General features: G+C 48.1%; 1 protein-coding gene across 1 annotated transcript in view; it reads left to right on the top strand.

The window, feature by feature from the left end:
• Positions 1 to 7,835: 7,835 nt before the first annotated feature.
• Positions 7,836 to 21,858, top strand: part of MYL3 (myosin light chain 3) — a 58,073-nt gene continuing 44,050 nt past the window's right edge. The window contains exons 1-2 of the mRNA XM_065398485.1: positions 7,836 to 7,934; positions 21,459 to 21,553. Coding sequence (XP_065254557.1) covers positions 7,836 to 7,934; positions 21,459 to 21,553 — 194 coding nt within the window. The remainder of the gene's footprint in view (positions 7,935 to 21,458; positions 21,554 to 21,858) is intronic.

The raw sequence follows: 21,858 nt of genomic DNA, 5'->3' as shown, positions 1-21,858 counted from the left end.
TTCTTCTTTGCTTTACATTCCACCAGCAAGTCCCCATCAGGTAGTTTCTTAGCTCTTACTAGATCTCCAGCCCTTTTTTTGGATCCCCGCTGAAATCCTCAGGGGGTTGGGATTCCCTGTCTTTATCTCTTTACCTCACAATTGTATGTAATTTGCCCCCATTTCTCTTTCCTGCCCCCCCCCATTTGCTGCTCCTCCTTCTGGTTCCAGAGAATCTACCCCTTTCTTTGTCCTTGTTTGCATCCCGTCTCCCTCAATGCTTTCCCTGTTCTCATGCTCTACCTTGGTTTCAGTTTCATTTGTTCTCTCTTCCATTTCACTCCGCCTGGCCTGCCAGCCAGAGCTTCAGCCGGCCACACATCAGCCCAGCCCAGCCACTCCCCTCAGACTCAGCTCCCCAGCCTGCCCTACCCCTCAGACCCCCTTCTGCTCCAGAGTTCCTCCCTTTATGCTCACTACCCAGCTACTCCCCCAGCTGGGCTTGGCCCACCCCCCAGGTGCCTTAATTGAGCTCTCCAGCTCCAGTTAACCCATCATCACCTGTGTGGGGTACACACCCCATTACCAATGAATGTTGTTATTAGCTGAAGCCAAAGGGCTAATTATCACGCACAGTCCAGAGACAGCTGTGGGGAAACAGGAATATGTTCCCAGCTGCACAGTCCCCAGCCATCACTACACATACTTCTGCCCTTAATATTCCTCGCCCCTTTGGCTGCCTGCTGTGAGCCTTGGTATTTGGTTTGCAGCTTATGCAGATCACAGGATCCCTTCCACAAAGAGATGGAGCCTTACAAATACTGCGCGTTACAATCACACTCACATACTGTCTGTGTTTACAGATCTCAAAGTGCTTTACAAAGGTGAGTTAGTGTCATTATCTCCATTTTACAGATGGCAAAACTGAGGCACAGCAAGAGGAAGTGACTGGCCCAATGTCACCCAGCAACTCAGTTGCAATTCAAAGCGTAGCAGAACTCAGCTCTCCTCTTTGCCTGTCTGGACCCACTAGTTACTGGACAACTCTATGCCTTAACTGCCTAGAGGATATTTCAGATTTTGTTTCCTGCAGTTTTATTGTCCTGCAACCCCCTGGGAGAACCTCATCTCTACCACACTTCCTTACTAGATGTGCCGTCTCCCTCAGAATCACTCCCCAAAGTAGTAACTTGACATCAATGGCTGGGTCATGAACCTGCTCTTGGGAAGTCTGTCGACAAAGAGCCCATGTTCTACAGATCAGGAAGGGTATCCAGTAGCAGGAAGTTGGGACTGGTTAACAAGCTATTGAAACATGAGTTCTGACCCTATCTCAGGAGGCTTTCCCCAATCCTTGGTCTAGCACCCCCTACCTGACCCAAGACCCAGGCATAATCCAACAAAAACTCAGCTCATTGTTCAATGCGATGACATAGAGTTGGTCAGAAAATGGAAGGGAAATTTGTGGAATTTTTTTCATTGACACTTCTCTGACCAGCTAACACCTCTTTTTATCTCTACAGAGAATCCTGTCCATGAGATCACCTTGGTAACTTGATCCCATGGCAGAGTCCGACATGATGTTCTCATTTCAAACCACAGCCTGGATATCGTATGGCACCAATCACTCCACTGCATCCAAAACACTGACTGTCAGCAAAAAGATATGCCTGGAATGCATTGAGATCCTGTTACACCGGGGCATGATTTCACTGAGGGGAATGGAAAAAGAAAAACCAACAAAACCCCAAAGCTGTAGCATGATCAACATATAATGCAAACGGGACTGTGCGTAGATTGCTTTTGGCAGGCATGAGTTTATACTATTTTAATTAAACCCAGCTGGCGTCAGCTATATTTAGTGATATTTGTTTTTGGTGTTTTTTTTAAATCAACACGACTGAAAAGAATTTCAAAAAAGCAATAACAGGCAACTGCTGATTGCTATCTTCTAACGAGAGAGTGCTCTGGAAGAAATGCAATGGCAAAGCACGATTAAATTGCGCTTAATGAGAGGAAGGATGTGCCAGGGGACTAGCAATGGGAAATGGAGCGTTTTACCTCTGTTGTAGGTTGTAGTTTAGATTTATAACCAAAAACGATTACCTTTTTAGAATCTGCTCTCTGGCCTACGTGAGAACAAATATAGCTCTAGCCCATTCTTAGTGAACAAGTGTTTGTTGGCTGGCTAGCAATCCGTCGAAAGTGGTTGAAAAATGGGAAAACAATTTTGCAAACAATTTCAGAGTTGTTCGCATTTCACCAGGTTTGAAATGGACCGGCCCATTTTCTGTTTTGACATTTCTTTGGGCGATTGTTTAATCAACGTTTTCTCAAATCTTTACCAAATCTTTTTTATAATGTTCCCCTTTTTGTAAATGGAAAAAAAAAAAAAGGACTAATTGTGCTGAACAGTTGGATTGAAACTGTTGTGAAAAGTGGAAAGTTTCTAGAAGACGGATGGTTTTTCCTGAACATTTTCCATTTTCGAGAAAAAGTTCGCTGCATGTCAAAGTTTTTGACCACTTTTCTCTCTGCCTCTCTTTAGCCGTTCTCACCATGAGCTGCACTTGTCATTTCACACAACGCCTTGACAGTTCTGAATATATTATGAACACCTTGAAAGCTGCAAAGTTATCTGATGTTTGGGGAAATCATGAGTTTCCCAGCTAACAGTGCAAATGACAAATTGAGGCAGGCTCTGCTTTTTATGAGACAATGAGGAGCGCAGCACTGCCATCACTTCACACTTAAGTCTTTCCTTCTTGACAACCCAGCTGGGAGCGACAGTGGCAAGCTGCTGTGTTCCAAGATGTGTAATTTCTAGGCTACATGTGGCTGTTCTCATTACAGATGTCATTCAAAGCACACAGCCAGGGTAAATTACGAATTCTTAACAGCTCAGAAAACCCACCTGGCACGGTTTCTCTCACACACTTGATTTTTTTCACTTTTTCTGTCTTTCTTTCTTCCTTTTTTTTAAAAAACAAAACATAGTTTTCAAAGTTGGTATGTCTGGAGGAAAGTTGCAGTGCAGACCTCTGTTATGGGAGTTATAGGATTGGCTGCTTTAGTTGCTAGCAATAGTAGGCTGTTTTCTTTTTATGCAGACCGTCCACTAGAGGGTAATGTGACACACACTGTGCTACTGTCAATGTCCAGCTTCCATTTTGAGTTCAATTCAGTTCAATACTGAGGGGTGAACCTCAAAAGAGTTGAAGTGGGGCTTTGGTTCTGCTAAGCTTCCAAGTTCTCCAGAGCTTATAGGGAGCACTGTTCTGACCAATTTGACTTTCCCTCTATAGGTCCCGCACAACTTCCTTCCACCGACCTGTTGGGCCTGCTGCTCCTCTCCACGCAGCAAGATTGAGCAAAACCAGGCTCCAGGAGTCCTGGTTCTGATCACATCACCCAGTCTCCAAAAAGCATGGAAAGAGTAGAGCCAATCTGGAGCAGCAGAGAGGCAGGCTGGTTCAGCGGTTAGTATGTTATCGTGTGACTCAGAAGATCCATGTTCAGTCCCCTGCCCTATCACAGGCTTTCTGTGTAATTGTGAGAAAGTTGATTAGGGAACATCTACGCTGCAATAAAAGCCCCATAGCTGACTAGGGCTCCCACTCTGCAAGGCTAAAAAAGAACAGTGTCAATGTTGGGGCTTGCACTGGGCACTGAGATCACTCAAGCAGGGAGGGTTTCAGAGCATGGGCTACATCGACGCTGCTATTTTGTGTCCCGCAAGCTTGAGTCAGGTGACCCGGGCTTTGAGACTCGGTGCGGTGGGTTTTTTATTACAGTGGAGACCTACCCTTAGACTTGACACGCCTCTGTAATAACAGCACTTCCCACACCGGGGTGTAAGGAGGTGAAAGATTGTGAGGCAAAAAAACACTATGGTGATGAGTTGGGCCCTACCAAATTCACGGACGTGAAAAATGCGTCATGGACCATGAAATCTGGTCTTTTGTGTGCTTTTACCCTGTACTATACAGATTTTATGGGGGAGACCAGCGTTTCTCAAATTGGGGGTCCTGTCCCAAAAGGGAGTTGCAGGGGGGGGGTTGCAAGGTTATTTGATGGGGGTCACAGTATTGCCACCCTTATTTCTGCGCTGCCTTCAGAGCTGGGCAACTGGAGAGCGGCGGCTGTTGGCCAGGCGCCCAGCACCACCGCCAGCAGCAGCAGCAGCACAGCAGTAAGCCCCCCCCCAATGACCTTGAGACCCCCCACAACCCTGACAATTACAACACTCTGAAATTTCAGATTTAAATAGCTGAAATCGTGCAATTTACGATTTTTTAAATCCTCTGACCATGAAATTGACCAAAATGGACCGTGAATTTGGTAGGGCCCTAGTGATGAGGGCCGGATAAGTACCTTGTGCATGCCTAACTATGCAATGAGAAGAAAATGCACAACTAACTGTAAACTTTTGTCCAAACTTCTTTTCCAGCCATAACTTTCCAACCAAACAGACATTTTTTGTGAAAGAAAAAAATTCCACTTCCATTTAAAATGTTCGTTTTCCTCAAAAACCAAAACGACTCAGTTTTTGATTGCCAAAAAACCCCCAAGCATGCTTGAGTTTGGGGTGAAAAGCTAAAATGTTTTGAGAAATTTTGGATTTTTGATGAAAACCTCCAAATTTTGCACATTAGAAAGAAAATGACTTCCTGACCAGCAATCGCTTCCTGTCTAGCGTCCATTGTCTCTGCGATGGGAGTTGGCCCATTGTTTGAGACAACTGTTGCCTTTGGCATGGTTCCAGTTACAGAGGACTGTGTCTCTACTGGAATTATACCATAGGCCCACACACTGCTGAGTCTTCAGCAGCGATTCACCACCAAGAACATGGCCTTCCACCGACTGCTCTTGACTCCTAGGATCCGAGGTTGTTGAAGGTCTGGGATGATGTGATGGAAAAGCAAAGTGAAAGCACGCTGCTGTCATCAATCTCCTGCAGGCTGTGGGAGGGGGGAAGGAGAGCTGGAATGGATGGATTGCAAGCACTCAAATGCAAATAGCAAGCAGATGATGACCGTACCGTTGCAAAAAGCTCATCCTCTTACGTCAGTGGCCCAAACACTTAGACTATGGCTGCCCGCTGAGAAATTGGATTTGATCCTAGGTGTGAATGTCATGTAAGGGATATGCCTTAATGCCTGCAAAGTTTGGAAGGCCGCTGCTTGATTGAGAGTGGAAAATTAGATCAGTTCATGACAAATAGACATACCCGCTGAAGATTCACTGCTTGGCATCCGCTGCCATTTACCGCAAGCAGCAGGATTGCACGTCAGACAGGGTAGACTTGATTTCCCCCCGCCCCCCATTCTGCAGGGATAAATTTAGGCAGAAGGTTTGGATGGAAATTCAAGCCCCACCTGGCAGAGGCAGTTGCTTTCCCATCTATTGATCCACTCCATTTTGTTCCTGCAGGAAGGCTTGGCCTCATCGTGATTGCATGAGGACATGGCGATACCAAAGTCATCTTTGGGGAACTCATGCTGGCAGAATCTGGGTCTTTGTCGCCCTCTAGTGAATGTTCCACATAATAGATTTAGGAGTCTGCGATTGCTTCCAACAACAGGACTTTGGCATAGCTTCTCAAACGTATTTAGGCACCTACCTCCCATCGAAATCAATCAATTAGGTGTCTAAATACCCATAAGAATGTGGACCTTTGGCCTTTATCCCAAGAAATTCTTCATGCTTTTAGTGCAAGGGTTCACGCTCTGCTGATGATTCATAGGTGGTGGCTCAATCGATGGATGCAAGGTTTAGTGGTTACCATGCAGCCATCATGGGAGCCCTGTTTCCCAGGAGCTGTCGCTAGAATGCAGGCTGAAAGGGCCTGTATTTGAGTTTGCTAGACTTCCTGGCCAGCAGTTGCTATGAAACAAACCCTGACCCAAACTCTATGTTGGTGAAAGGTATTGGGATGATCATGCTGCAGACTGGAGGTAAATAAATAACAAACTGAAATCTGACCAGTCTGATAAGTGTAAAGCTACCCCCGAGGGCTGTCAGTTAATCACAGTTAATGCATGTGATTAACACAAAACAAATTAACTAGATTTAAAAATATCACAATTAATTGCAGTTTTAATCACACTGTTAAACAAAAAAAATGTAAAGCTTTAGAGCCTACAAGTCCACTCAGTCCTACTTCTTGTTCAGCTAATCACTAAGACAAACAAGTTTGTTTACATTTACAGGAGATAATGCTGCCCGCTTCCTAGTTACAATGTCACCTGAAAGTGAGAACGGGCATTCACATGGCACTGTTGTAGCTGGTGTTGCAAGGTATTTGCATGCCAGATATGCTAAACATTTATGCTTTGACTTGGTGGCTGTAAAGTTTTACATTGTTTTGGTTTTGACTGCAGTTATGTAATAATAATAATAAATAATAATAATAATTCTACATTTGTAAGTTGCACTTTCATGATAAAGAGATTGCACTAGAACAGTGGTTCTCAAACTAGGGCCGCCGCTTGTTCTGGGAAAGCCCCTGGTGGGCCGGGCCGGTTTGTTTACCTGCCATGTCCTCAGGTTCAGCCGATCGTGGCTCCCACTGGCCGCAGTTCGCTCTCCCAGGCCAATGGGGGCTGTGGGAAGTGGCGCGGGCCGAGTGAGGTGCTGGCCGTCCTTCCTGCAGCCCCCATTGGCCTGGAGCGGCGAACCGCGGTCAGTGGGAGCCGCGATCGGCCGAACCTGCGGTCGCGGCAGGTAAACAAACCAGCCCGGCCTGCCAGGGGCTTTCCCTGAACAAGCGGCGGCCCCTAGTTTGAGAACCACTGCACTAGAGTACATGTATGGGGTGAATTGAAAAATACTATTTCTCTTGTTTATCTTTTTTACAGTGCAAATATTTGTAATAACAATAATATAAAGTGAGCACTGTACACTTTGTATTCTGTGTTGTAATTAAAATCAATATATTTGAAAATGTAGAAAAACATCCAAAATATGTATAATAAATTTAAAGTGGTATTCTATTATTGTTTAACAGTGCGATTAAAACTGCGATTAATCGTGACTAATTTTTTTCAATTTCGCGATTCACCCAGATTATTTTTTTTAATTGCTTGACAGTCCTACCCCCTCATTCCTTTCATGAATAAGGACTTGTCTCTTTCATCATCCTAGCATTCATCTTATCCTTCCTGAGCCTTTGTAGTCTTGTATGACTATCATGAATTAAAAAAAATTGGGCAATCGATTTCTTCAAATGTACAAAGAAAGAACACAAGAAAAAAATACAGTTATTCTTCCCACAAATGAATCAATAGAGCTTGTAGGAAGGAAAGGAAATGACCCTTTGATTTCAGAACCTCAGAACATTCTGATACGACCACTGGCATTTCTTGTAAAATAGATTGGTCAAGTTCATCCACAAGGTATCAATGGATGTGAACAAGCATGAATTGGGCTCATTCTGTCCTTAACCATATTGCTTCTATACTACGTCATTGGGATGGGTCATAAAACCAAGCACTTGACCACTTTTAGTTAGTAACAATCACATGACACTTATCACATGAGCTGGAGTCTTGGCACCAGCATTGTGGCTAAATTGCATTCTGCCTATGTGAAATTCCCCCTGCGGTTTCGTTAGGAGACAGCATTCCTCTTCATGTCCTCTCCCTCAATGGTTGCACCTGGAGAAGCCGCTGCCACATTTTATTCCAGAGGTAGCTGTATTTCTGTGGTGAGTGGAATCATTCCTGGAGATATGTATTTTAGTAACCTGTGTGACGCACACTCAGGCCCAGGTGGATGAAAGGTTCTCTTTAGCAATGTAAGATCGTTATCATCATTTGCTTTCCCCGTTCTGTAATTATCAGAGTATTTGCGGGATGGCCCCCATCTTGACCAGCACACCAGGGATTGAACCACCTCTGAAGCTAACTGCTGAATCGCTTGAGCGAGAGCACTGCGACTGCGGAACTCTTGCCGTAACAGGTTTGTATCTTTCATGGATTGGCGCAGAGGGGGATACATCACACACGTTCACCAGAGGGTTATGCTCACATGGCCTGTTCCCCATCTGATGTCACAATCCCCTCTTTGGGTCCAATCCTCTCAGGTGCCACGCACCTGCCAGCCTCATCTCCTAGTCAAGCCAATGGGATCCTGACAAGACCAGACCGGTGTTTGTTTATTATATTCATTTAGGTCAAGATTTTTCCAAAGTGACTGGTGAGTTGGGGTGTCTCCATTTTTGGCTGCTCAACTCGAGATGCCTTAAGGAGCCCTGATTTTCAGAGGGACAGTGCTTGATCTAAAAGATACTCCACGCCAAAGGGCATTTTGGATGCCCAGGTCTTACATTTAAAGCTACAGGAGTTACGAGGCATCAAACACCCAGAGCACCAGCCCTCCTCCTTCCTCCCATCCTATCTCACTTCATCCAATCACCAGTTATGAGACCAATGAAAGCTAGAAGCCCTGCGTGTGCATGTACACACATGCCTGGTAGGTCATTCCAGCGGCACTGGATCAGTGAAGGGGGAGTATTGCATAGGCCTTGTTACATGTGCGGCGGCATGTAGCGTATAGGCACACCGCGTATCGCTACACTCCGCGGTGAAAGGCTCTGGCAGTGGGGATGCAGCAGGGAAAGCCTTGGCAAAGGGGAGGCAGGAGGTGCAGGCGTGGGAGGCGCTGCTTGGGTGTGTAGGGAGCCAGGGAGGGTATATACTTTAGGGTTCAGGTGTATAGGGCACTGTGCCCTACTCTGCTCACCTAAGCCGTGCCTCACTGTCGACATTGCTATTTAACCCCGGGCTAGTGGGGCGTGCAGTGTCCGCCGTCCATGTAGACATCCCTGTAGAGAACACTCCGTTCACATGCAGGGAGCTGGCTTGCATGGCCCAACTGCTATTAGCTACAGCTCTATGCCAAAAGGAGAGACTTCAGGTGACTCTAAGGCCTGGTCTGCACTACAGAGTTAGGTCGATGCCAGACAGCTTATGTTGAATAAGCGTCTACACTGAAATGTAACTCCCACCGATGGAACTCACCCACTACACCAACTTAATAACTCCACCTCCGTGAGAGGCGGATTGCCTAGGTCGATGCAGTTAGGTTGATGTAGTGTCCGTATAGACACTGCTTTGCTTACATCACCCGTTGCTGCCTTTAAGAACATGAGAACGGCCGTACAGGGTCAGACCAAAGGTCCATCTAGCCCTGTATCCTGTCCTCTGACAGCGGCCAAAGCCAGGTGCTCCAGAGGAAATGAACAGAACAGGCAATCACCAAGTGATCCATTCCCTGCCGACCACTCCCAGCCTCTGGCAAACAGAGGCTAGGGACACCCTCCCGGCCCATCTTGGCTAATAGCCATTGAATTTATCTAGTTATTTTTTGAACCTTAGCTTTTTCAGACGCCATCCATACTGACAGTTAAATTGGTGTAAGCGCTTCTGGTGAGGACACGCACCGCTGACACGAGGAACATAGTGTGGACGTGCAAAAGCAATTTAATGACTGTACATCGACGACACTTAGGTCAACTTAATTTTGTAGTGTAGACTTGCCCTTACCCAGTGGGAGCAAATGAAGTTCTCTGGCCTGTGCCTGGGTAAAAGTCTCTGGCTTGTGTTATGCAGGAGGTCAGACGAGATGATTATAAAGGTCCCTTCAAATATTAGCAACAGACAACAGTTGGGAGTGTCGTGGTCAAAGACCCCCACGCAGTCATTTTAGTTCAAAGACTCATGCCTGAGGCCAGTTTATTGACATACAAACCAGTGCACTGGGGTGTAGTCCGGAGACCAACACACCTAGCAACAGCTCACAGGCAGCTTTTATTCCATTAAACCACAAGCAGGGTACAAACAATACTTCATGAGTTAAGAAATTGGGGACCAATTATAAGCTGGGCATGGGGTAAACACGAGCTCGGGGGCAAATCACAGGCTGGGTTTGGGGTGATCACGAGCTGATCACGAGCTAGGAAGCAGGGGTTGGGGTCAATCTTCTCACCCCCCTCCCTACCCTCTGACCTAATTTCCGAGGAGTGGGTGTTTGTTTGGGTAGAAGGGCGCTTGGTGGTTTCCGCAGGGGTGGTGCTCGGCCCTAGCTTGGGTACATTTCTTAAGACTTGAACTATGTCATTTTCCGGGGGATTTCAGCAAAGGCTTAAGGGGGGGGCTAGTTTGCAGATAGCTGGACTATGGAAAATTGCAAATAGTTATAGCAGCAAGGATGATTAACTCTCTGCAAAACAATTTACAAATCACAAGCATCTTACGTTATTTCCGTAGCTTCTTACGTTATTTCCGTAGCTTGCGGTTATCATATTTCATCAGTTATGAACATATTTCATTAGTACTACTGCGGGGGGGGGGGGGGGGGGGGTTATTCTCCCATTCCCTCCTCTGTTGCTGCTTTTGACTGGGCATAGCCTCACAAGCTGATTTGAGCAGTTTGGTTCAGGCTTTTAGGCCTACCCCATTACCCACGAAAGTCCTCAGTATGGCAGATTTCTAGGGGAGATGTTTCAGGGTCTTCAGGCCCAGGATCTTGGTTATCGGAAAGAAGGCCACCCTGCTCTATTTCCCCACAGGAGGGTCCAATCACACCTCAAACTTCAGCTGTGTATCTGAACCTCGCCCAACCCTCTGGAATCTGCAAAACGAGGCTGGAAATCTCTCCTGATACATCACAGCTGGAGCCCAAAAGTACAGGTGGAACCCAAAACAGGAGAGAAAAGCTAACCAAAGCTTTCACAGCTCAAGGCAGATTCAGTTAGAGTTTGGGGAGTGGGCTCAGCTTGGTGCTTTCTACATGGGAATTGGCTTCTCCATTCCCGGTAAACGCTCCTGGCAGTAAAGAATGAGAGTAACATACTACAAGAAAGATACAGCGTGGCTTCTAAATAGAAATGGGCCCAAAGCCAAGACCTGGATGAACACCTGTGAACTGTGGATCGCTATTCCCACTCCATGGCTGGACTGTATTTCTATAAAGAATCACTACCAAAGCCGCATCTGAGCACCCACGGGCTTTGAAGAAGTTTGGATTTGGATCCTAATTTGGATGCATGGGCCCATATCTTTTCCATGCCACCAGCCCCCTCCAATATGCTTGGCTTCACTTCTCAACCCAAGTGACCTGTCATCCAGTGTCCCACATTTTCGAGAGCACAGAGAGGAGACAGGCAGCCCAGAAATCCCCACCACCAGGCTAGGCTTTAGATGCCTCTGCCGTCAGCCCGGGCAAGCATTGTTCCTGCTGCAGATTGTGTTACAGCTCTCACAAGTGGAGTTGGATTTCACTCTCGGGCCAGACATTCCACTGAGTGAGAAAGGAAGGCGTGTATTTTGGGAGGCGGTGTTACTGTACACGCGTGACAGCATGCAAAAGGATTCCATGTCTGCGTGCCAAGCCCCCTGTGGAAATCCTGTTATAAACATCCAAGTTCACACCAAAGAAATTGATCACCGTCAATATTATCACGATAAGAGAGAATCACTATCATGGGAATTAATAATCGCTCCTGCAAGGAGCCTTATAGAGGGATTGTAGCCAGCCACTGGGTAGTATAATAACGTGTGGAAGGATGGTCTTGTTGTGGATTAAGGCACTAGACTGGGACTTCAGAGAGCTGGCTTTAATTCCTAGCTCTGCCGCAGAGCTCCTATGTGACCACAGGCAAATCACTTAATCTCCATGTGCCTCAGGTCCACCTGCGAAATGGAGATGAAAATACTCCCTCTGACTGCCTTGTCTCTCTAGATTGTCAATTCTTCAGGGCAGGGACTATCTGTATCTACATGTCTGTATGGCACCTAATGCAATGGGGCTCCAGTCTCTGGTGGGGCCTGGGACAGGGCGGCTGTCCTAGGGCTGGAGAGCCTGGGTTACAAGAGGAGACTCTCCTGAGAGGAGCCAGGCACTCCAAATATAAAAGGCAGCAGGATGCGGCAGGGAGGAGGGTGGCTGGGAGGAGTTACTGGGACTATTCAAGCCAGGAGGCCTGGCAGTAGGGTGACCAGATGTCCCTATTTTATAGGGACAGTCCCAATATTTGGGGCATTTTCTTCTATAGGCGCCTATTACCCCCCACCCCCTGTCCCGATTTTTCACACTTGCTGTCTGGCCACCCTACCTGGCAGGGAGCTGGGGAACCCTAGGAGACTGTGTGGAGCTGGAACTGATGAAAGGTGTGGGGGGGTCTTTTGTACTCTTGGGGGGATTTTTGAGTTCTGTTTTTGACAAGCACGGTTGGTGAATGGTGAATTAAAGGATTCTGGGCTGAGGAGGAAATGGGAAACAGTGGGTTCTTAAAGAGGTGCTGGGGAAGGGGAAATAGAGGCAGGTGATAGCCAAGGCACAACAGGGCCTCAAAGTGCTCCTGAGATACAAATTATCATAGGGCTCGAGTGGCTTTAACCAGGGCTGCTGGGGACACTGTCCCCTTTCTGCACCAAGGCTGGGGTGTAGCAGGGCTCTGGTGACATGGAAAGAAGAGATAAGCCCTAAAGGCGTTTGGCCCATATAACTCTAATGGGAGTTGCTCGTGCTCAGCTCCTGTCAGGACCAAGCCTGACGTGAACGCCGCTGAGCATAGCCGCTCTATTGCTGACATCCGGTCAGAAAGCACCACCAGCGTCCTGGGTCCTAACGTGGCTCTGGCTCTTTCTTGTGAGCTGGGCTTTCCCGCCATCTCGACTCCCATCTAAGGGGGAGTCATATCTTGTGTACTAGGCGTATGATCGCCACCACTAGCACAGGAGCGTCTCCAGCGCACTCTTAGCGCCGCTGTGCGTGCTTATGGGAAAGGTTTGCGATGCCCTGGGAACGTCCCTTCCCGATTCCTGACCGAACTTCCCCTGGACTTGGGAACAACCCAAGAAGAGAGCTCATCCCCGGTTTTACGCTCAACCCGGGGCATGTTAGGACAGGACTCTTTTCCATCTCTGGATTGTGATCCCCTGATCCCAAGAGATACCCTCAGCTCCCATTGACTTCAACAGGAGCTGCAAGTGCTCCGAACCTGCTCAGTTGTCACGCTCAGGTCCTCTGATACCTACTTCACTGGGCCCAATTCATGGGCAGGCCAGGGTGGTCCTGCACCTCAGCTATTTCCCAGTTGCCTCAAAGCCCTGGCTATTCATAGAATCATAGAAGATCAGGGTTGGAAGAGACCTCAGGAGGTCATCTAGTCCAAGCCCCTGCTCAAAGCAGGATCAACCCCAACTAAATCATCCCAGCCAGGGCTTTGTCAAGCCTGACCTTAAAAACCTCTAAGGAAGGAGATTCCACCACCTCCCTAGGTTACCCATTCCAGAATTCCCTGGCAGCCTCAGGATCACCCACCCATTCTTCTTCCATTCCTGTGCTGGGCTCTTCAGTGCTGCTGGGATGAGTACTCTCACTCAACCGTGTTCTGGGCCATGTTCCACAGCTGCTGGGTCCGTCCCCGTCTCATCAGCTTCTCCCAAGCATCCCTAGGAACCATTTCTCTCTTCTTTCCCTATCCTCCTATTGCTGCCACCCCATCAGTCAAGGAGCTACAGTGAAACACCTTCCCGCACCGATGCCAGTTTTGTGCTGTTGTGATGGCTGCCGGGTTGGCTGGCACGTCAGGGACCTCCAGAGCTAACAGCCCAAGCTGTTACAGCATAAGCTAAGGAGGCTGGGCTTCCCCACAGGGGCTGTAGCACACTCCTATGCTCTGAGCATCAGGCCCATCGGCAATCCCATAAGACACAGCAGTGGGTTACGTTATCCCTACAGTTTTAACCTGAGCAGATGCTTGTCAGAACTCAGTTTAAGAGGATATTAAACCCACAGCCACACTGTGATGTAATTACAACTCTGCAGCCATAAACACTGGTGCTTAGAACACAATCTCATTGTGTCAGAGCCCTAACATTATAGGTGCTAGAACTAGGGGTTCTGGGGGGGGGGGAGCTGCCGCACCCGTTGGCTTGAAGTGGTTTACAGTTTGGCTAAATGGCTCTCAGCACCCCCACTGTACAAACTGTTCCAGCCCCCCTGCCAGACATGTCCATGGCACGGGCAGAGAGAACAGCTGTAAGAGAACGGATCTGTGTCTTTACTCTTACTTGTGAGCTTTTTGCATGTGAATTATTTTTAAAAAAGGACTTGGGGGGGGGGCGGGCTGCACTTTTAGGGCTTGTCTACATTACCGCACGGGGTCGATCTAAGATACGCAACTTCAGCTACGTGAATAGCGTAGCCGAAGTCGACGTACTTAGATCTACTTACCACGGTGTCTTCACTGCGGTAAGTTGACAGCTGACGCTCTCCCGTCGACTCCGCTTGCACGTCTCGTTCTCATGGAATACTGGAGTCAGGGCCGGCTCTGGCTTTTTTGCCGCCCCAGGCAAAAAAGCCTCCCGCCGCCCCCCCCCCCCCCCCCCCGCCCCAGGGGAGGGCGGCGAGCCCCGCCGGGGAGAGCGGAGCCCCGGCGGCCAGAGCGCCGGGGGGAGGGCGGCAAGCCCCGCCGGGGCTCCGCTCTCCCCGGGGGCCAGAGCGCCGGGGGGAGGGCGGCGAGCCCGGCCGGGGCTCCGCTCTCCCCGTGGGCCAGAGCGCCGGGGGGAGGGCGGCGAGCCCGGCCGGGGCTCCGCTCTCCCCGGCGGCCAGAGGCAGCGCCAGGGGGAGGGCGGCGAGCCCAGTCGCGGCCCCGCTCTCGGGCCGGAGCGCCGCGCCGCCCCCCTCCAGGTGCCGCCCCAAGCACCAGCTTGGTGGGCTGGTGCCTGGAGCCGGCCCTGACCGGAGTCGACAGGAGAGCGCTCAGCAGTTGATCTATCGTATCTCTACTAGATGCGATAAATTGACCCCCGCTGGATCGATCGCTGCCCGCCGATCCGGAGGGTAGTGTAGACAAGCCCATAGTTTGGATCCAAGCTCAGTTTTCACATTCACCTGCAGGCTTTTCACGCTTCCCTTGGAGCAGGGGTGGTGAACAGCAGGACCCGTGGCCAGTTCCTTCAGTGCTGAAAACAGGAATCGCTACTGCTTGAGCTAAATAAATAAGCCCGACAAGTAGAAGCAGCAGCCAAGTCATAAACCTAAGCCATTGAAGGGAGACCCAGAGCACACTCTGAACAGTGCAGGTCGCACAAGGGCAGATTATTTTCCATCTCAGGTTGTCTACACTAGTAGGAGAAATAGCCATTGCTGATAACAGGAATGGGTTACCTAGGGAGGTGGTGGAATCTCCATCCTTAGAGGTTTTTAAGGCCTGGCTTGACAAAGCCCTGGCTGGGATGATTTAGTTGGGGTTGGTCCTGCTTTAGCAGTGGGTTGGACTAGATGACCTCCTGAGGTCTCTTCCAACCCTGATATTCTATGATTCTATGATAAGGGCTGCAGAGTGATGTTCTGGCAGAAGATGGGCTGCATTCCCCTCTCACGGCGGATACACGGCAGGATCACAGCGTACAACCAGCTAAAGAAGTTAGCTGAAGGGGTGGAGGCCTGTGTTTAACGTGCCAAGTTAAAATTCTCCTTCTGATTCCTACAGGGAGGAGCATGATTTAATTGCCGACTGAGTGCTGCATCAGAAAACCCTGACAAGGTTTTAACATGTATTTTCCTGGTCCAACCTTTCAGTCAAACCACATGCAGCGCTGGTTCCGCTGTGGACACGGAGTGGGTCATATTCCCAGCCTCGTCTAGGCCTATGTCAACTCCTACATGCGTTACAGGCTGCCAGAAGCAAGCAGCTGTTACTGTATGGCCCCAGGATTGATTTCCAGTCGACCCGGCTGGAAACAACAGAGCCGGAGAGAAGAAAAGAAATCCACCTTCCCCCTGCCCGGCAGCTGTCTCCGCAATGCTCAGCTCTTTTAATTTACAGCAGCCGCATTGCGGTACATGTGGGGACAGGCGAAGGCTGTAAAAAATAGTCACAGTATCATATGACCCTAGGATCTAGCTTGTCACCAAAGCGGGAGAGAGAGAGAGAGGAAAGGAAGAGGGGAGGGGAAGACTCGGAAAGAGTCTGAAAGTCGGCCCAGGTCCACTGTAGCCCGTTGGGTGAAGCGAATTTTGTCATCAACGTTCAACATTTTGAGGAAAAATGTCAACAGCCTTTTCAAGTTGGAAAACTGTTGACCAACTCTATTAATAACATCTTCCTACAGCAGCATTTTAGAAGGTTTCATGTGGATACAGACATGCAGAAACTAACGTCTATGTTCTGGTATAGTCATCCACGACACACACCAGTTCAGGTCAGCTGATAGTTGCCCAGAGGTCTATCACACAATGGTTGTGCTGCTCCATCGTGCTAGAAGTAATAAAGTGATTAAAAATCTCCTTGTTCTACTAGCCTTATTCTCATCTATATGGGGTCAGTTCTTAGACTGGAATGGATAAGAAGGACTCTATCTTGAAGCAGGTTTCAGATAGCAGCTGTGCTAGTCTGTATCCGCAAAAAGAACAGGAGTCCTTGTGGCACCTTAGAGACTAACAAATTTATTTGAGCATAAGCTTTCGTGGGCTACAGCCTACTTCATTAGATGCATAGAATGGAATATATAGTAAGAAGATATATATACATATACAAATTGAATCTAGTTCCCCATGTTAAGTAACCTCACACCTTCTTCTCAACTGTCTAAAATGGGCTATCTTGATTATCACTACAAAAGTTTTTTTTCCCTCCTGCTGATAATAGCTCATCTTAATTAATTAGCCTCTCAGAGTTGGTATGGCTACTTCCACCTTTTCATGTTTTCTGTATGTATATATATATCTTCTTACTATATGTTCCATTCTATGCATCTGATGAAGTGGGCTGTAGCCCATGAAAGCTTATGCTCAAATAAATGTGTTAGTCTCTAAGGGGCCACAAGTACTCCTGTTCTTTTTATCTTGAAGCAGTTCCTGGGAAACTCTTCAGCTAATCAATTCCTTTTGTATGACATCCATCCATCTAGTTTTGGGTCTTCCAACCCTTCTCTTACCCTCCACTTCTAAGATTAACATAAAGTGACTACAAATTGAAAACATATATATATTAATTGCACATACATTAAAGCAGATTTTTCAACACAACTAACTGAATAGAGCTGGAGGGGGGGGAGAAGGGGGGACAATGCTATACAATTTCCCCCCATTTTTTCCAAAATTTGAAATTTTGAAAACTGAAACATTTCAATTTGTGAACTTCAACATTTCCAACTATGAAAAGAATTTCAACAGCTGTACAATTGTTCAAAAATAGGGGGGGAATGGTGACAATTTAATATAAATTTTTCCAGTGTTTTGTTTTAATTGTCAACATTTGAAATGTTATTGAAAATTTGAAATATTTGGCCATTTCAGTGTGTAGATCTCGACTCGCCATCTGATATGGTTTGGTGCTTTCCCTTTCCATTCAGTGACTGACATGGCGTCTGGTGGGGTGAGAATTGAAGGAACATGAACACGCACCAGCTTCTGCAGGCAAGTCAGCAAAAACCTCTCTGCTATTCTTCTCCAAGAAAGATGCTGAAAGTGCCCACTGTCTTAGGGGATTCCTGTCTGGGGAATGCCACACAACAGCCTCCTGTGAGGTGCCACCAGGATCTGTTTTAGGTCTTGTAAAAATGTTTCCATCAGTTTTAGATGGAAAATTGAGATGTTGACTAAATGACATGTTCACAAAAAGTGTCTGCTTTCCATGGAAAATTTCATTTTTTTGTAAAAAAAAAAAAAAGCACCTGAAAGAATTTTGGCTGAAAATCAAAATATTTAAATTAAAATATCCCACTGTGTTGTAGGTCAGTTTCCTTGTGCCCTCATTTTTTTACATGGGCTGGCCTCCATCTCCCATTTTCACCATACCCAGGAATTCCCATGATGCACTCTCCTCACCTCACTGTGAGGAGCACAGGAGGTGTTGTCCGAGTAGGGAGCTGGACTGATGGAGGAGAATGGGAGCATGAGGCACCACGGCAGCATTTCTGAATTGAAATATTCTGGTTTGGTCCTGAAATATTTTGGCTTTTGATTTTTTTTTTTCTTTTTGGCTAAAAGGTGAAATTATCTGTGGAAAATGCCCATTTTCCGATGAGCTCTACTGTCTTTGGTGATTACCCCAACCCAGCTCCCAGGTGGAACTTCTCAAAATGTAATAAACAAGAGTATTTTAATAGATCCACAACAAGCCTATGCCAGAAGCTGGGAATGGGCAACAGGGGCTGGATCACTTGATGATTACCTGTTCTGTTCATTCCTTCTGGGGCACCTGGCACTGGCCACTCTCGGAAGACAGGATCCTGGGCTAGATGGACGCTGGTGTGACCCAGTATGGCCGTTCTTATGTTCTTATGTTGTCTAAGATGCTCAGGTGACTCCAGAACAGCTTTCTGTTGTGTGAGCATGACTGAAAACAGAAAAACACATTTCTCTGCACCTGAAGGACTATTAATAGGAAGAAAAATTGTTGCTAATGCCTATTGCATCTGTTGCTGCTCCCGGGATGCCAACAGAATAGCTATGGCATGGCAGCTAGGGATTAGAGCAGTGGTTCTCAACCTGGGGGTCCGCAGACCATGTGTAAGACATCCGCGAACAGGTGCCATTAACATAGAACTGTGGTTTTCAACCTGTGGTCCGCAGACCCCTGGGGTTCCAACGATTATGTCTAAGATTTCCAAAGGGGTCTTGCACCTCCATTCGAAATTTTTAGGGGTCCGCAAATGAAAAAGGGTTGCGAACCACTGGATGAGGAAATCAGGACTCCTGGTTTCTACGTCCAGCTCTATAATTGATGTCAAGCAACTTACTGAACTTCTTTGTGACTTGCTTTACCAGCTTATCAAATGGGAATAATAAAACATAGTCATTCCAGAGGGATGTTATTAGGTTTACATCGTTAGCACTTTGAGGTCAGATGGAGGTGTTGGGTATGTGAAACACTGTTGTCCCTACATTGTGCACCGCTCTCTTCCTGACTGAAGCAGCCTTTCTTTATTGGGGGGGGTCCCATCTGGCATCTGAGAACTGCCCATTTTCCTCTTAATTCACAACGTCCACCCTCAAAACACCAAAGAGCTGGCTAGCTGGAGCGCTGACGAGATCCCATCCCAGAGCCGTGCATGGCTGAGAACAATGTTTAATTGATGACAAATTGCCTTGTGTCTTTGGTGGCCCAGGGCAAAAAGCATCTCTCCAGCAAGGCCTGAATCAAAGCCATTTGAAATTAACAGAAAGCCTCCCATTGACTTTAGTGTCCTTTGGATCAGTCCCTAAGAGCCCAATGAGAATTCAGCATTTACGGGACTCTTTATTCCAGACAGGCATTTGTGTAGGCTAAATTCTCTTTGTCCCCTTGTCAGGACTTGGGCGTACAAGCAGACTGTGATGGGCTTTCAAGTGTATACAGGTTGACCTGACAAGGTCTTCCACCTGCACTATCAGTCCTCCACTGTCCTTTTATGAATAGGGCTGAGAAATTAATTGCAATCTGTGAACTCTTGAATGGAGAAAACGCCTTGTTGTTATGATTACCTTGTAACCTCCGAGGTGACGAGATGCTGAGCTGCTGCTAAGCTGTCACTGACATGCCTGATATTTCCCTCTCCTCATGGCCATGTCCAATTCAGAAATAAGAGCTGCTGGATGTTCAGTGGCCTGTGTGAAATGAATCGGGGGGCGGCTCGATCCCCAGTGAACTGCTATCCATGCCCCCAAACCGCCCCCATGCTGAGCACGCATTAGCACCCTCGCTTGGCTGATTCAGCCATGAGATCAAGGAGTAAATGGAAATCTGAACTCCCGCTCCCCACTCTCAGAGCTGGTCCCTCTAGGCTGAGGCACATTCGAGGGGGAATGTGGTGGAAGCTTGTGTGGGCTCTGCCTTTGCCAGACCCATGTTCTTTATTCATGGAGAACTTCTGATCATTCCCCTCTATTCGACATTGGTGAGGCCTCCTCTGGAGCACTGTGTCCAGTTTTGGGCCCCACACTACAAGAAGGATGTGGAAAAATTGGAAAGAGTCCAGCGGAGGGCAACAAAAATGATTAGGGAGCTGGAGCACATGACTTATGAGGAGAGGCTGAGGGAACTGGGATTGTTTAGTCTGCAGAAGAGAAGAATGAGGGGGGATTTGATAGCTGCTTTCAACTATCTGAAAGGGGGTTCCAAAGAGGATGGCTCTAGACTGTTCTCAGTGGTACCAGATGACAGAACAAGGAGTAATGGGCTCAAGTTACAGTGGAGGTGGTTTAGGTTGGATATCAGGAAAAAAAATTTCACTAGTAGGGTGGTGAAGCACTGGAATGGGTTACCTAGGGAGGTGGTGCAATTTCCTTCCTTAGAGGTTTTTAAGGTCAGGTTTGACAAAGCCCTGGCTGGGATGATTTAGTTGGGAATTGGTCCTGCTTCGAGCAGGGGGTTGGACTAGATGACCTCCTGAGGTCCCTTCCAACCCTGATATTCTATATTCTATTCAGTGTTCCATTTGGCACTTTTCTCCGGCAGTGAATTTCCCTCAAGACAGCATTAAAGTCAGAAAAAAGGTAAATGGACACTTACAATAAAGGCAACTCAACCTTTTAGAAGGCATAAAGGATGGCAGGATTTCAGCTACCTCCCCGTATGGGGATAACCCACTAAGTGGCACATGGGTGGTCACATGCATGCAAAATGTGGTTGCACTTGATGCATCCTAGTTCTGTCAATGCTTGCACTGCAATACGTAGAGGAAGGCTTGGGATATGGCCATCTTCTTCCCTCCCTCTGCTTTCAGCAAGGTCATGAACATCTATCTCTGCCCACTCTGACCAAGTGGGGTGCTCGTGGGATTGCCACGCTGTCTGTCCATCTCTGCACTTGTATGGCCTTCATTGTCACTCTAACATCTGATCTCCATTCCCTGCCCTTTCTACTGCAGCAGAACCAGTTTCCTGCAGGGGGAGGGGAAAGTTCTGCTCTCGATTGTGATGGTGCAAAAATGTAACACTAAGGGCGCTGGATACCCCCATAGGTATGTCCCCCACAGGCCTGTGCGGACTGACAGCACTGGAATCTGGCCTATGTGAAATGAGTGGCTGGAACTGAGTGCTGCTCTTAGTGGACTGGCATCTCTGTTACAGCTGGCATTAATGAACCCCTTTTGGTGTCAGTCCTGTAAGACAGACCAATGAGTAGAGCCCCCCTGCAGGGCAGCACTAAGGCACATTGGCATGGGAGTTTGTCCTGCCTAGGGTTTCCAGGTGTCTGGTTTTTGACCGGTGAGTCTGGTCGAAAAGGGAACCTGGCAGTGTCCAGTCAGCAGTGCTGACTGGACACTAATAGTCCGGTTACCTGCAGTAACCGGCCTCTGCCACCATGGGGCAGGAAGAGCAGTAGCTGCGGCATCTCATGTTGCTCATGGACAGAAGTGGCCGGCTGGCTTCTGAGTGGCTCCAGCCTCTCCGGCAGAGAAGTAGGTATGGGGAGGGGATCCTGTCCGCCCCCTGTCTGCCCTGCTGTCCCTCAATTGCCCCCCGCCCCCTCGCTCCAGGCACTGACCCCCCTCCCTCTGCCCTGCCATGTCCTGATTGAGCAGGCAGGCAAGCTCCGCATCAGCTCCTCCCAGCCTATCTCTGCAGGCGGCAGGTGAGTCCTGGGACCGGGGGGGAGCAAGAGATGATGGGGGAGGGAGTGACAATGCAGGGAGGGGGGAGAGGAGTGAGCAGGGAGCAGAGCCTGGAGGAAGAGGCGGGGCTGGGACTGGGGGGAAAGGGGCAGGGCAGGGTGTCCAGTTTTCAGCAGCTAGAAAGTTGGCAACCCCTAGTCCTGCCCCTGCGAGAAGGTGTCAGGCTCTAGGGCCGTCAAGTCAGCAATGCAGCGTCCTTTTAGCGTGAGCAGACAAAGTACCACCCTTGCTGATTGCTCTCATCTCTCACACTCCAGGTGACATG

The sequence above is a fragment of the Emys orbicularis genome, chromosome 2 (assembly GCF_028017835.1).
Source record: "Emys orbicularis isolate rEmyOrb1 chromosome 2, rEmyOrb1.hap1, whole genome shotgun sequence".
Taxonomy (NCBI): Eukaryota; Metazoa; Chordata; order Testudines; family Emydidae; genus Emys; species Emys orbicularis.
The sequence above is the reverse complement of the archived record's forward strand: the minus strand, read 5'-3'. Positions and strand labels throughout refer to the sequence as shown.